We start from the raw sequence: 15,165 nt of genomic DNA on the forward strand, positions 1-15,165 counted from the left end.
GGGTTAACCTGAAAGCCTGATTTAGTAACTCGTCAAGACTGAATAAAAATCTTTAACTCATTCCCAAGTCAAATGGTTCCCATTACAAAAGGATACACGAGAAAAACATTAACTGCATATTAAATTGAAAAATTAACTGGACAAGGCTTCACATTTAATACAATTCTGAAAGACAGATAATGGAAAAAATCTTAAATCCAGATTCCTCCAGCTGTAGCGAAGGGCACACACAATATACCAGTTTTAAGAAGTTGTAGCTTTTAAATATTCTCTCATAAAAATATATATATAGGAGAAATCAAACTATTTCCTAACAGAGGCGAAACAAGGCAAAGCATTTAGAATAAAGGAATGTTTGTCAAAACTTGATCCATTTATCTAACAAATTCCCTCTTCATGGAGCATTAGATGCCTCCCCACCTAAAACAAACAACACAGTGTAAGAATCCCCCCCTCTAAAATCAGAAAGACAGGTTTTGGAAGAAGGTCCAACGCACAGTAACTGTCCAAGATATGTACACTTTAAAAGCACAGACAGGAGTTAACAGTGCTACTCAAATCAACTCCATGACATACACTTTTCCCTTCTAATTTTCAAGTGCTAAAGCTTTATCTCAGAAAGGTTTCTCTGTTCCTTGTAAGACATTTCTAACCAACGAGCAATAAGACTCTGCAACATTTCCAATCAGTTCAGTTTTGTTTTAATGATATGGGGCAATTCTTAGAGCAGACATCGTGTAGCTAGCAACTACAAAATAAAGTAAGTTTACTTTTGTGATCCTAGAATTCCAATTTGATCTGTGAATTTGAATCAACTAACTTAAAAGTCAGAGTATCCGAAAATGCATACTACATTTTTACTTCAATTTCATAATATATTTGAAGTTTTGAAGAACTAGGAAAAAGTGAAGTTGGAAAACAGTATATATCACCAAGATTACAAAAACTGGAAAGGAATAATACATTGCATCAGTGATCCTCATTAAGTGAAGTTATTTCATCACAGTAAGTGTTTAAAAAAGTGTCAATGTTATTTAAAAAGTGTTTTGTCCCCCCACCCCCCAAGCGTTTGTTTGAAGACAGATAAACCTTTTCTTTTAGTCAAAATGGCTTTTAAAAAAAGTTTCACAAAACAATAGCAATAATCAAAAAACATGATTTGTATTTTCTTTAATCCATTACATCTCTAGTGCTGAAGGGCCATCCATGTAAAAAGCAGATTCTTTGGGGACACTTGTCAATTAACTTAATAAAACCCAGTTTTATGAGGATTTATCCTTCCTGCTACGAGGCGAGTCTGCTCCATTTGAGGTCACTGTCCCATTTATTCCATTTTCTACAAAAAAAAAAAAAAAAAAATCAAGTAGAATGAGACACTTTATTATTTTACTACATTTTAGTAGGTCCTAAACAGTCATTAACTTCTTCTCTGATGCATCTATTTTGTTAAATCTCATCATTACCATTTATAACTGGAACCATACCATTTATTACCATTTATTCACTGGAACAGGTTGCCCAAGGAGGCTGTGGATGCCCCATCCCTGGAGGCATTCAAGGCCAGGCTGGATGTGGCTCTGGGCAGCCTGGTCTGGTGGTTGGTGACCCTGCACAAAGCAGGGGGTGAAACTAGATGATCATTGTGGTCCTTTCCAACCCAGGCCATTCTATGATAATACAACAGTATAACGAAACTTTTACCAACTGCAAAATACAACGTTTACTCAGACAACTGAAGCACAGTTTGCTGACATGGCCAAACACTGACATGGTTGTGTTACATATATTATAAACTGAAAATCAACATTATCTAGATATTCTCTGATAAAGAGAAATATTCAACTTGTTGGTAAGACATTCCTGTGAAATTCTGGAGTCAGATGGTACACCCCCCATATCATTCTTCTTCCCATTTCATTTTTTAATGCCTAAGAAACTTGCACTCCTTTACTCACCTTTACAAGCTTTTTATACACATAGAAAAATTAAGGTTAATTAATCACGTACTTAAAAAAATACAGAGGTCATTTATTTTCTGAAGAAAATATTTAAATAGATAAGATGGACAGAAGTAAAACATCAGTTAAAATATAAGAAAAGTATACAAGGAGCTCAAGCATAGGACTTAGACACCTAAGAACACAAAGCAAGAACCTGATACCATCAGCAGCTCTTTACTTGTATCCCACTTCTGGGTCAGCTCAAGAGTTTTAATATGAAATAGTCAACAAGTGGTACCTGTGCACAGCAAACATTTGCTCTCAGCAATGACCCAACGTCTATGGATCTATCATGTCCTCAAAAGAGTGGAACAGAGCAGTGCGATACCGCTATGAACGAAAGCATCCCCTCTACTTAAAGTCACCACAGCCCACGGAAGCACAGCTGCTGCCTGACAGCAACCAAATTTATAAAACAGACCAAAAGAGCAGAAGTGCGTAGTCAGCTTTACTGCTTGCATCTCTGCTCAACTAACTTGCACCACCATTTTGATTTAAAGCAACTACACCTTCCCGTACAGATAACAGGTTAAGTTCATGTTTTTCATCTCCAAAAATGCTGCAGATCATCAGAAGGAGTGGCCAATCCACAGAAATAACTGCAGATATTCCTTCTCCCCTCCTTTCCTTCACCCAAAGCTCCCATGCATGCTAACAAGCAACTGAAGTAAAAAGGAGAACAAAAAACGAAACCAATCAACCAAGCAACAACACGAGTGAGAAAGAAACTGGTCACAGGCCTGATCAGCCATAGAGGAACAGTCAGAGCCTCTTTATTTGGCTGTAAATGACACCATCATCTCAAGCTTATGTCAGGCTTCTTCGGGCTCCTCTCAAAAAAATTTGGTTATTCTTGATTTATAAAGCTTACAAATAGTAATCTAGATCCAAACCAGCAGAGATCATATTCTCTTAACAGTTAAGTCAAAACAAGTGAAAAGAAAGAACACAAATCAGCAAGTGCTGGGCATCACACATACATCACCAACATTTTCCCACTACTATTGCTTGCTTCTGGCACAGTCTAAAAGAAAGGCATTTTGTGTCCTGGCTCCCCAAATGCAGCCTGCCGCACTCACATGCAGCTCCCCCCCCAAATAAACATCAAAAAAACCTGTTTGAAATGCAACTTAATTGCATGTTTTAGTTCTTAGAAAAAGAAATACCATATCTTGTGCAAATGTTCTGAGTTAACACTGTTACAGGAATCTTCCAAACAGAAACGTCTAAAACAACACCAGCCTTTGGGATCAACCTTTTCTTTAGAATTCCAATTTAAAATAAGCTGCAAAATTCCTGGGTCTTTAAGGCAGTCATAGCTCAATTATTATGTGAATTCAATCATAATTCAAGTTAACTACAAGTTTACCAAATTAAATCAATGAAATTTAAGAAAAGTTTAAACATTTTAACTCACTGATTAAATAGCAGATATATAAACGAATTCCACAAGTAAAACAAAGTAATAAATGAACATTAAGCTCTGATTCAGTCGGACACCTACAAGTTCTATTGATAAAAATGCCACTCCTATTTTTTTCTAGTATCACAGAATGACAGAATGGCTTGGGTTGGAAGTGACCTCAAGGATCACCAAGTTCCAACCCCCTGCCACAGGCAGGGCTGCCAACTTCCCCATTTAATACTAGATCAGGCTGCCCAGGGCCCCATCCAATCTGGCCTTGAACACCTTCAGGGACGGGGCATCCACAACCTCTCTGGGCAGCCTGTTCCAGCACCTCACCACTCTCATGGTAAAGAACTTCCCCCTAACAACCAACCTAAATCTCCCCTCCTTCAACTTAAAACCACTTCCCCTTGTCCTGCTGTTATCTACCCTTTCAAAGAGTTGATTCCCCTCCAGTTTGTAGGCTCTCTTTAGGTACTGAAAGGCTGCAATGAGGTCACCCCGCAGCCTTCTTTTCTCCAGGCTGAACAAGCCCAGTTGCCTCATCCTGTCTTTGTAGGGGAGGTGCTCCAGCCCCCTGATCATCTTCATGGCCCTCCTCTGGACCCTCTCCAACAGCTCCCTGTTTTTCTTGTATTGGGAGCCCTGGATCTGGATGCAGAACTCCAGATGGGGCCTCACGAAGGCAGAGCAGAGAGGGAGATCATCATCTCATATACACACCACCTCATGTATATTGTAAAAACCTACACTCTGCCCACCAAGAACCCAAAACAAACTCAAAAATAATAAAATAATATAAAAATCAAGGTCTGAAATCTGTCAGCTGAAGTAAAAATATGTGCATGTTAGCAATGGGCAACAAAACCTAAAAACTAACAATGGACAAACACAAAATAGTGCTAATCGAAAACAACCAAAATGATGTAAGAAACAATCTAAAGCATGACTTTAATACAAAAAAGACACCTTAAAAGTTGAAAATCCACCTCTGACACATCTCAGTTCTCAGTACAACTGTCTTCATGCAGTAAATTCAATGTACTGAAAAAGCATTAGAGGTTAGCAACAAGCAAAAGATCATGTGGAAATAAGCTTTTGAGGTGACTGTTTCAAAGAAGTTCAGGAATTATTCAAGCTAGCACTTAACTACATAGAAGCTCAACTGTACAACAGATTTATCTACGTAAACTGAGTACATAATTTCATTGGAGGAAATGGCAGACTGTTCATCTTTCATCTTCCCCTAAGAGTGACACAAACCATCAATTCATTTCCAAAAGCTCTTAAAGTAGTAAGCAGTTGTTACCTACGCCTTTAAAAGAAACATCAAAATGCTGTTATTAGTAAAGACAGCCCAACATGAGCTTATTTACTGGATCTTCACTCAGTGGCACTGAAAAATATGCCTGAAATTCACTGCAAGAAAGAAGAACTTACGAGCGATCATGGGAACATCTAAAAAATGTCTCCTCCCTTTTTAAAACTGTAAACAACATGAGCACGACAGATTTCATGCAATAAGATTAGACACAATAAATTGCAAAGCTGCAATAACTGTAACAGTGATTCCTTCATTCCATCAATTACAAAACAAAGCCAAGCCCACTTTTTCTAGATCAAGATTTTTTTTTTTTTTAATCAATAAAATAAATTCACCAATACTGCTTCTGCAACTGAACCTTCCCATTGGAGAGCAGAACACAGAAATTACTTCAGCAGTTTTATCATAAAAGGTTCTCTGTAATCTGAAGTTGCTTTCAAGACACCAAAGTAACAGGAAACTTGAAAATACAAACCTCTTTCTTTTCTGGAAGTCTTTCCTTTAGCTGTGACAAACTTCTTTTTCACCGATTGAGGCTGAGAAGAAGAATGCTCTCTCCATCTCCGAAGTTGGAAATTAATGAATTTCCACATCATAAATGCTTGAGCCAAGCAGATGGAGGCCAGCACGCTGATTCTGAAAAAGAAACAGGTACAGGTTCAGCAGTAAGTCCACCTTGTTGTTCAAAGAAAAAAGGAAAGCAGAATAGCACATCATACAGTTTTTTTTGTACATCAGAAACGGCCTTTTTACTTTGTTTCCTCCAGTGCAACAGAGTTGTTCTTTCTGGACTACACATTAGTAAATGTTTCTTGCTTTCTGGTTAGGAGGTTTTCCTCTCCTCCTCCTAACACCCATTTTTCCACAGATGCAAGAGTTAGTGGGCTTAACACAGCAGAACAAAACTGGATGTGTACTAAGAGCAAAGACTCCATACTTCCATCAGAACTGAGAAGCAGTAAGTTTCTTTTCTGCTTTCTCCTTTCTCTAACACTCAAGGTACCTGTCACCAGAACACAGAATCACAGAATGGCCAGGGTTAGAAGGGACCTCAAGGATCATGAAGCTCCAAGCCGCCTGCCACAGGCAGGGCCACCAACTTCTCCATTTAATACTAGACCAGGCTGCCCAGGGCCCCATCCAATCTCACCCTGAACTCCTCCAGGATGGAACACGGGTCCTCCAGTTCTGAATAGTTAGACTGCAGGGTACTGTGGACACTGGCAATGTTTTAATAAATTCCTTTTATGCATTTAATTCATAAAAAGGCTGAATGGTTGGCCGAACCAACCATTGCATCAGGCAGCAGCAATAAAAGTCATAATAAAGGCAGAGAAAGAGGTGAGAATCTTCAACCAGATTCAAAGATGCTTGGATATGATGTCCAATTGTCACTGCAATTATTTATAGTTCGATTTAATAACTCTGAGGTGTGAAAGGCATCTCTACAGCTGGATATTCCTTTTAATCTTGTTTTATTTTCCTAACTCGTAACCAGTTATAGATTTCTCAGTGACAGACTGTAAATTCTTCCATTCACTTCAATGTGCTTGACAAGCTTTTTGGTTTTTTTTTTTTTTTTTAAAACCAAAGCCATGCCCACTGATCCCATTCAGTACTACTAGCATTAACACTACACAGGTTTAACACAGGCTTACAGATCATGCTTAGGAACCATCCCAAGTTTACTGTACCTAACAGCCAGGATATTGAAGTTTCCAGTGCTGAAATTCAGCTGCTGATTTTCTGCTCTTGCCAGACCAAAGCCAAAAGTGAGGACAGAAAGAATCAAGGTGAGAAGCCTTCCCAAAACAAAAAGGACTGCCCACAGTGAAAATCTGCAAAGAGAAAGACCACAAACACTATATATGAATTCTCTGCTCACAGCACAAGTTATATAGTTATAACAAGTTATACAAGTTATATACAAGGCAAATAGTTACTCTTAACTCTAAGAACTCATCTGAGAGTTAAGAACTCGACTCAGTTATTTTTCACTTGTCCTAATCCTTTATTTTCAGTTATTACAGAAGACAAAAATTAAGAAACGCCTCACTTAGGATTTTTTTTCCTACAAACCAAAACTTTGTTCTGAAAATTATTTGTATCTCAACAGAAAGTGCCTCCCGTGACTATAAGAACATGAGTGTGTTAAGAGTTTATTTAGAACTGACTGCATTAGCAGCCCAGGCTGTTGCCTTTTCTACAAGACTTGTACCTGGAAAATGGTTTATTTTTGCTTTTAATAAAAGTAGTATGAGATTTAACTCCATTTTACATAGCTACTAACATCTACTTATACAGGACAGTAAGTTAAAAAAAAAAAAAGTTTTTTTTAGTCTGGAGGACAGTGGCCTCTAAGGAAATACAAGACAACCTTCCCTGTAATCCTGGCTTCTGCTTAGTTAAAATGCACGAGGCTTGCAAGACAGAGGTTACCTGAATTTGAAAACTGCTGACTACTTACCCTTTCTGGTATCTTTCATCACTAAAGTAGAAAAGACGAGATATGTGGAAAAGAAATTCAACGAAGTAATGTAATACCAGGAGAACAAGTCCAAGGTGGGTCAGACTATTAAAACAAATAGAACAGCCATTCAAATGCTTTGTTACATTTTAGGACAGTGATTGAAGACAATAAAACCTCATACATTACTTACTTCAAAAGATAGGCTCCAGCAATATGAAAGAGATAAAGTCCAATGTAGACAATTTGGCGAAAGATATCCTCCTATTGAAAAGAAACAAATAAACATACATTACACACAACGCTATATGATGTTACAATACAGATTGCTTCCTAGTCCTAGAAATTATCATCTTCTCAGCTACCCCACGTGGCCTGTTTTGGCACTGAGTTACTCCATCTAATTCCACACCACTTACTGCTTACTTACCAGTAACATACTGCATTTTTTTACATACACTTTTGTGAGAAAATGCATTTGAAAATGCATTTCAAAAGATGAATTTAATTCTTTGTTAAGACTTATCTGAACTTGCAGCAGTTACTACAATAAGTACATAATTGGTAGGAATTATTGTATCTCCAGATAAACTTCTGTAGTTTGACACGTTTTCTGCCATTCTGATTCTGTCAGATCGTTACAGGAATAGAACAAAAGTCTATGAACCAAAAAGAAGTTTACAACTGTTGTTGTGCATTTAAAAAATTCAAGATCACTCATGATTTTGGCACATTGTTGGCAGTAAACAGAATAACATTACTAAGCAGTGATACAAACACCACCTGAGAAAAGAAAACTCACTGAAGTATACCAGATCACAGCATGGGTATCCATTCTGAAATGGTAGGTAGAATACATCCATCTGTGCTCATTTGTCCCTACGCTTCAGGTAAGGGGCTTTCAGTTTTATCATGCACGCACGTAAATGCAACCAACCAAAGAAACACAAGAAAACCTCCTAAAAATGTCATCCTTTAAGATCTACTCTACATCTCCAATACTTTACCTCAAAGCTGACAAAACGAAATAGCTGTTACAACACCTAACAACTCAGAGAGAGGGAATACAGTTAAAAACCTAAGTGATCCCAAAGAAAACAAAAAACAGGTTGTGCAGAGAAAACACGAGTGTACTCACTGCAAACACTGTGGTTCTCCAAGTAGTACCAGAACAAGCCTTTTGCACTTTATTTTCGGAACAAAGGTAACATTTAAATAGCCTCAGCTGCCTGCTTACATAAACTGTCAGACTTAAGGCCTATTGGAATTACTCAGGTGGAGTTATCCACCACTAAACAAAAAGCAGAGTTGAGAACCCCCTATATTTTTCTTTTTTAAATGTCAGGAGTAGAAATAACTGGACCTGAGCAAAAGCAGCCAATTCCTGCATGAGAAATAAGGCAGCGAAGTCAAGACAGGAGAGGTGAAACTGTGGTAAGGGGGTGTCAACTCGAAATGTGATAAAATAAAACAAATAGCCTTAAAACTTAACCAAAAAACTAAAAACCCAAATGACCAAACAAAATACTACTATTAAGCATACAGCATTTCTGCCACTTTCTGGCAGCTTTCATAAAGTCACATTAAAGCAAACAAAAAACAGAGCCAACCAATACTTAAATATTAAGTCAAGTTCTAGAGATATCACTGCCCCAGTGTGGCAATATTGGAGCATCAGCTGAAATACCTGCATAACATCACTGCTGATACTGCAATCAGCATGAAAACAAACCTCATTACTACTTTCCCAAGCCTGCTCTAGGTCCTGGAATAAAGACCTGTGGTTACCTAACATACATTTCATTTCCTTGAATGAAGCAGAATCCTGACAGCAGAAACTCAATCTAGTCACAGAGCAACAAGAGAAGAGTTTTTAAAAGGAAGCTGTGCATGCAAAGACAGCCTGAGCAAAGAACATGCGAACAGACTATTTGTGTTGGTCAAGAAAAGCAAAAACTGCTACAGAAATCTACAGTGAACTCAATGTGAGCAGTTAATTCTGAGAAATACAATGGACAAAACTCTCATGTGGCAAAGATGCTGTTCAAACACTCACTGCACTACTAACTAGAAATTCTGCTGAGGACAGTGGTATTTACAACAAATCCCAGTAGTTTATAGTGCTTGGATTTAGCACATTATTCACTGCTTCTATTCAATACCTATATTGAATAGAATACCTGTATTGTGATTCCTGAAGCATTTCTGTATTTCAATGAGATTATTCAGACAAGTAATTACAGAAAACAAGAAAAGATTCTGAAACAATCTCCCAATCATTTGTTCAAAGGAAAATTCAAGTTCTTTTAGCAGATGGGATATGCTACTGATTTGTATTTACACAACAGACACACAGTGAATTTACTTCAGAAATACGGGGTTTAAGTGAAAACAAAACACTTGCTTCTCACGTGTACATCAGAGCACCAAAATTCCAATAAGGAAAAGCTTAAGTACACAGATAAGAAAGGGGTTGCAAATGTAGGGTAACACACTTTCCCAAACAGATGAATCACTCCACTATTCCAGCTGCTTTGCTTGGCATTCTTTCCATTTGCTTTCTGAACTTACTTTTTTAGTTTTCTGGAAGTACAATTCTGGGAAAGCATGAAACCAGTATGCCAACTGTAAGATGTAGAAAAACTTCATTTGAAACCTGTACAATACAGCAAGAATTGAAGAATATTACTTTCTCTTCATAAACTTAAAATGTTCCAGAAACTTTCTAGTGAATACATTTAATCGCTATCTCTAAAGAGAAGCAGAGATCCTTGTTGCCAGTCAGCTTTGTTCTCAGAAAGATCAAATAATCAAATTCACCACAGCTTCATTTTATAAATAAACAGCCTGCAGAAGGATTAATGTATACTCCCCACTGACAGGGAATAAAGCTTCTCTGTCAATACAAACAAAAAATACATCAGTGACAAATTTAATTTCAGCAATTTCCATATGACTTCAAAATGCCAACACCCCTTTCCTCCCCCAGAACCGTCCTTCAAGGAAGAGGCCTTACGGAATCAGAGTGTGTGGGTAGTCCCTCCACAGAGAGGTTGGATCTGATATATAGTTCTCCTAAAAAACAAAAGCACAGCTTCTGAAGTCACACAGCGTTGCTGTTTCCTAGTTAGAAATAACGAAGGGACACACATACATGTATTTTTATACATCTGATGCGTGCACACAGAAATACTGACACGCAATTAAAAGCTGCAGATTGATACATTGCCATTTACAAAACTAAAACAACAAAACATAACTGTATTAGCCTAAAAGGAAAAAAAAATAAGGAACAATAAACAATTCAAGTGCTCATTGAAGAAAAGATTCCTTCTGAGCTGGAGGTTCTTTCAACATCACCACAGATAGAAGTCTTCCCTTGTAAACTGCTGACAAGCTTTGAGCTTAACTAGGAGAAGAAAAGTTTTTTAGGAGTCATTGTGCTACAGAAAAAGATTCTACTCTACCTTTTTCTTGAAAATTTTAAGTTTCTATAATCATCGTTAGAAAATGAGCTTTCAAATTAAACAATAGGTTATACTCCTGTAAGGGAAGAATAATTTAGGAGCTTACAATGAACCACATACTTCTCCCTGAGCACCTGTGTAAGTGGGAACAAGAGATGGGTTATGCCTTTCTTCTAAAAGCAGAAAGTGGGGTGAGCACAAACACAGCCCAGTGCTAGCAAAGGGCATAGCATCTGACAGGGCTCACCTAAGCCTACAGCAACTTGTCCACTGCCCATTCCCTAGGCTGCCAAAATGGACTGCATAACTAATACATTAAACATTTATTTTAGAATGATGAACCAACACAGAAAAACTATGGAGAATGAAGTACCCTAATAGAGCTTAAAAATCACATTTTATTCATTTGACAGCAAATTCAATTTACTGAGATGGAGCAACAGTAACACTACTGGACTTCATACTTAATTTTGATACAATTCACACTGAATTCTGAAACATGCCCGTGCTTTAATATTAAAATCAGCTAAAATTAGGATAAGTTGAAAACTTACTGGTCTTGCTAAGTTGCAGTCTTATGAGAAACACAAGAGGAAGTGTACTTACAGAGACAAGAATACTCGTGCCCCAAACACAGGAGAAAAGGTAGAACGCACTAAGTTGTCCAGACTCATTGAACTTGCTATGCTTTGTTTTGGAAAAGTGCATTTTCCTGTTAATTTTCTGAAATGAAAGTCCACTGTTATTTATGTTGTTGTACTTAACATTAGCTGTTACCAGCATTAGAACATCTGAAACTTCCAATAAATGTTTCAGCATTTTAAAGGTAAATTTTAGCATTAAAGCTTTTAAGTTAACAGTCAAAGTCTAATCTACTATCTTGATGAAAGGAATTAGTATTTTGTACTTACATCCAATACATACTCCTGAATAATAGCGTGTATGATTATTGCTACGAGCATATAAAAGAAAATTGTAGCCAAGTCTTTGATGCCATAGTGATAGAGAGAGATTGTTTCTGCAGATTGTTCTTCTAGAAGACAAAAACAGAATTAACTGTTAGGCACTGATACAGTTTTATTGCCAATAAGTTTGTTTCTTAAAGTGAAACCTTTCAGGCAAAAGTCATTTGTTGTCAGCTGAACAAATATAAGTCAAATTAAACCACCACCCTGAGCTAGGTCACTAGACTCCATTTACAATAATCTTCTCCATCGCATCACAAACTCAATTTGATTTTGGAAGGATGTAATATAAAAATGGAAACTTAAGTGCACTTAGGAAGCTTAGCCAAATGCACTGAAAGGGAACTATAAAATTATGTTAAACTATCAACCCTCCCCCCCCGTCCCCACACACTAAGTAGAACAGATCACTTGCATAACCAGAGTAAGAACATGAACTTATTAACCACCGAGACTGGGTTTCAGGATCAAGAACAAACCCAGCAGAGCAGAAACATTTTCCCTAATGCAATTCACAAAATGACAGAATGGATTCCTTGGAAGTTTTACCAAAACAATTTATATTAAGTCCTTAAAATCTCTGTACTGTTCATTTAAACTCAGTAACTTATTCTCAGTTTAGGGCATACAACACATTAGCAGTGTCTGAGGATAACAGCCCATGACTAACCAACCACCTGCAAGCACATACCTGTGGCAGGAATGGTAACGTTATACTGAAGAGTGACGAAAATGACAGCTGCTTTTGCTGTAATCTGGAAAAGAAAATACAGAAGTGCTGTCGAATCTCACCGACATAAGCTATTTTAAACTGAAGATGTTTACCCCCCAGTTTTAGCACTCTTCCCCAAGCATGTCTCCTCCTCCCAAGAAAACAGCCAACTCCCATCATCACGCCACTTCATCTGGCTTTCTGAAGGCAAAAGAGACCACATAGATTTGTTTACAGAAATACCCTCAAAAATTCCTCTTCATGAGGGACAGCAAGAAAAAACGAAATTCACAATAGAAGAGAGAAGCAGAAAATGTTTGTTCTGAAGTCTTTTCTGGGCAGGGAGATGATACCTTCAAAGAAGAAAACAAAAGCAGCAATTCTTGTTCATCAATAACAATTTTCAAGTGTAAGACATTTTGCTACCTGAAGATAACCCACTAAATTATTATTATGGCTCAAAAGAAATTGGACTTTTCTTAAAAAATTTTATATCTTTTTCACTGAAACAAGCACTCCATAAACTAGGAGTTTTCCTTGGAACCAACCCTGCGCAACTTCTGGGAACCCAACTAGTCTGCCAGAATTTATTCCACTACTCAGGACTGTGGAAGGAGCCTCCAGAGGACTCACACCACCAGCCAGTTCCGACATGCCATACCAAGCCTCACTCAGCTAATGCTGTTCAGCTAAGCAAGGGCAAGGCAGTACCTAAAGGGAGCCTATAAACAGGAGGGGAGCCAACTCTTTACAAGGGTTGGTAACAGCAGGATAAGGGGAAATGGTTTTAAGTTAAGAGATGGAAGATTTAGATTGGATGTCAGAGGGAAGTTCTTTACCATGAGAGTGGTGAGGTGCTGGAACAAGCTGCCCAGAAAGGCTGTGGATGCCCTGTCCCTGGAGGTGTTCAAGGCCAGACTGGATGAGGCCCTGGGCAGCCTAGTCTAGTACTAAATGGGAAGTTGGTGGTCCTGCCTGTGGCAGGGGGTTGGAGCTTCATGATCCTTGAGGTCCCTTCCAACCTGGGCCATTCCGTGATTCTGTGAGGACCGCATCAATACTGTACCATACCAGCACTAACTGCGGCAGATGATTTCTAAGGCCTGTACGCAAAGCATTTCAGAGACCTAGCAATCTGTTCAGCCTCACTGTATGTGTAACAATGGAGGTACATGGTCCCTCTATGCCAAGATAGAAAATAAATGTCGTGAAGTGAAAATCAGAGAGATTTTCTGAGAAATGTCGAAGAGACAAAGGCTTCGGCACACTCAATGCTAGCAGCAATGTGGTGAATAAACAGTAAGCATACACACAAGGGAAGGGTTTAGGTCCGTATCTTTAACCTTAAAACCACACTGTGAGGCACGGTGTGATTTCTGGTGACTTTTGGTAGTAAAAATCACACAAAGCAGCGTTCTTAGTGTGTCCCATCTTTTCAGACGTTGGGAGTTTTTCAAATCCTACACCTGAGCAGCACAAAGGCCGGGTAAAACTGCCGAAAGTCATCTGCGTGGGTAAAACGGCCACCGGCTGGGACTCTGAAAAGCCACAACCGCGCCGCGTGGCGGACGTGTCCTGCCGCGATAGGGCACTCTGGGAACATCTCGGGGATCCCTCACAAGGGAACCCAGCACGGCACGCTCAGCTCAGCGGCCGGGTCGGGGAGGGTTTCCGGGGAACCGGGAGCTCCGCAGGCCACGTGGGCCGGGCCGACCAAAGCCAGGCGGCGGCCGCCGGGGGACTCGCGCCCCGCTGCCCGCGCGGCGGCCGTAGGTACACGTCACCGCCGGCCGCCCTTCCCCCTGCGGGCCGCGCGGCGGCGCGCGGCCTCACGGGAGTCGTAGTGCCGGCGGGGCCGCCCGGGCAGCGCACACAAAGAGCGCGGTGAGGCAGGGCAGGGCCGGGCCGCGCCTCCCCGCCGCCCCCCTCCGCCTCCCCCGGTCCGAGCGCGGCCGCACGCCGCGCACCCCTCCCCCGGCCGAGTGCCACGTAACCCCGGCGCGGCGGAGGGAAGCGCGCCTCGGCTCCTCGCGGCGGCGGGGCACCGTCTCGCTCGCGAGGACGGTTGCGGCGGGCAGCGCGTCTCCGCGCCGAAGAGGGCGTTCCCGGAGGGGCCGGGCCCCGGGGAGCGGGGACGCGGCGCCCGCCCGGGCTCCGCCGTACGGCCGCGATCGCGGCACCGCGATGCCGCCCGCCCCCGGGCCGCCCGGGCTCCCGGCGGAGAGGAGGACGGAGCGGGAGTCTCACCTCGAACATGAGCCCCAGCAGGAAGATCATAGCCATGCAGGAGACGATGTCGGCGTGGTTCTGCACGATGAACTCGTGGCTCAGCACCGGCGGGTTCTTGTTGCTCTTCTTGCGGATCGCCATGGCGGGCCGGGAGCTGGGCGCCGCCGCCTCCCCGCTGCCAGCACAGCTCTCGCTGCGGCCAGGAAGAGGCGGGTGGGAGGAGGCGGCCGCGCAGCAGAGGAATGGCAGCAGCCGCCGCTTCACCCCGCCCCGCCCGCCGCGGCCCCGCGCGGCCCTTCCTCCGCTGCCCGGCCGCCGGGAGCGGCCCCCGCCGCCGCCCGCCAGCGCCCCTGCCGGCCGGAGGGGTCTTCGGCCCGCCCGCGGGGAGGCGGTGGCCCGGCGCTTCGCGGGCCCCGACGGCTGGCTGAGGGCCGGCCGGGGCTGCTCGGGTGGCGCTACGTGGCTGTGGCTGCCTTCGCCGGCCCTGCTTCTGCGTTGCCCAAAGCCGCCTTCGGTTTCGTTCTCCTCCCTCTCTCTGCGAAGTTTAGTTTCTATTAGGCCGTTCCTAGCTGGACGTCGGGGGAAACGAAGGA

At 41.5% G+C, this 15,165-nt stretch overlaps 1 protein-coding gene across 1 annotated transcript; it reads right to left on the reverse strand.

Annotated features, from left to right (window-relative positions):
* Positions 1-1,155: 1,155 nt before the first annotated feature.
* TRAM1 (translocation associated membrane protein 1) lies at positions 1,156-14,792 on the reverse strand. The gene is made up of 11 exons (XM_042869144.1): positions 14,591-14,792; positions 12,323-12,386; positions 11,578-11,699; positions 11,273-11,389; positions 10,216-10,274; positions 9,771-9,855; positions 7,393-7,463; positions 7,200-7,304; positions 6,427-6,570; positions 5,208-5,368; positions 1,156-1,336 (listed from the first exon to the last, which is right to left on the reverse strand). Exons 1-11 carry the CDS (start codon positions 14,711-14,713, stop codon positions 1,263-1,265), a joined length of 1,125 nt encoding a protein of 374 aa, XP_042725078.1. The 5' UTR covers positions 14,714-14,792; the 3' UTR covers positions 1,156-1,262.
* Between the last annotated feature and the right edge of the window lie 373 nt (positions 14,793-15,165).

This window comes from Lagopus leucura, unplaced genomic scaffold, assembly GCF_019238085.1.
Source record: "Lagopus leucura isolate 7727_CA_CO unplaced genomic scaffold, USGS_WTPT01 Super-Scaffold_100002, whole genome shotgun sequence".
Taxonomy (NCBI): Eukaryota; Metazoa; Chordata; class Aves; order Galliformes; family Phasianidae; genus Lagopus; species Lagopus leucura.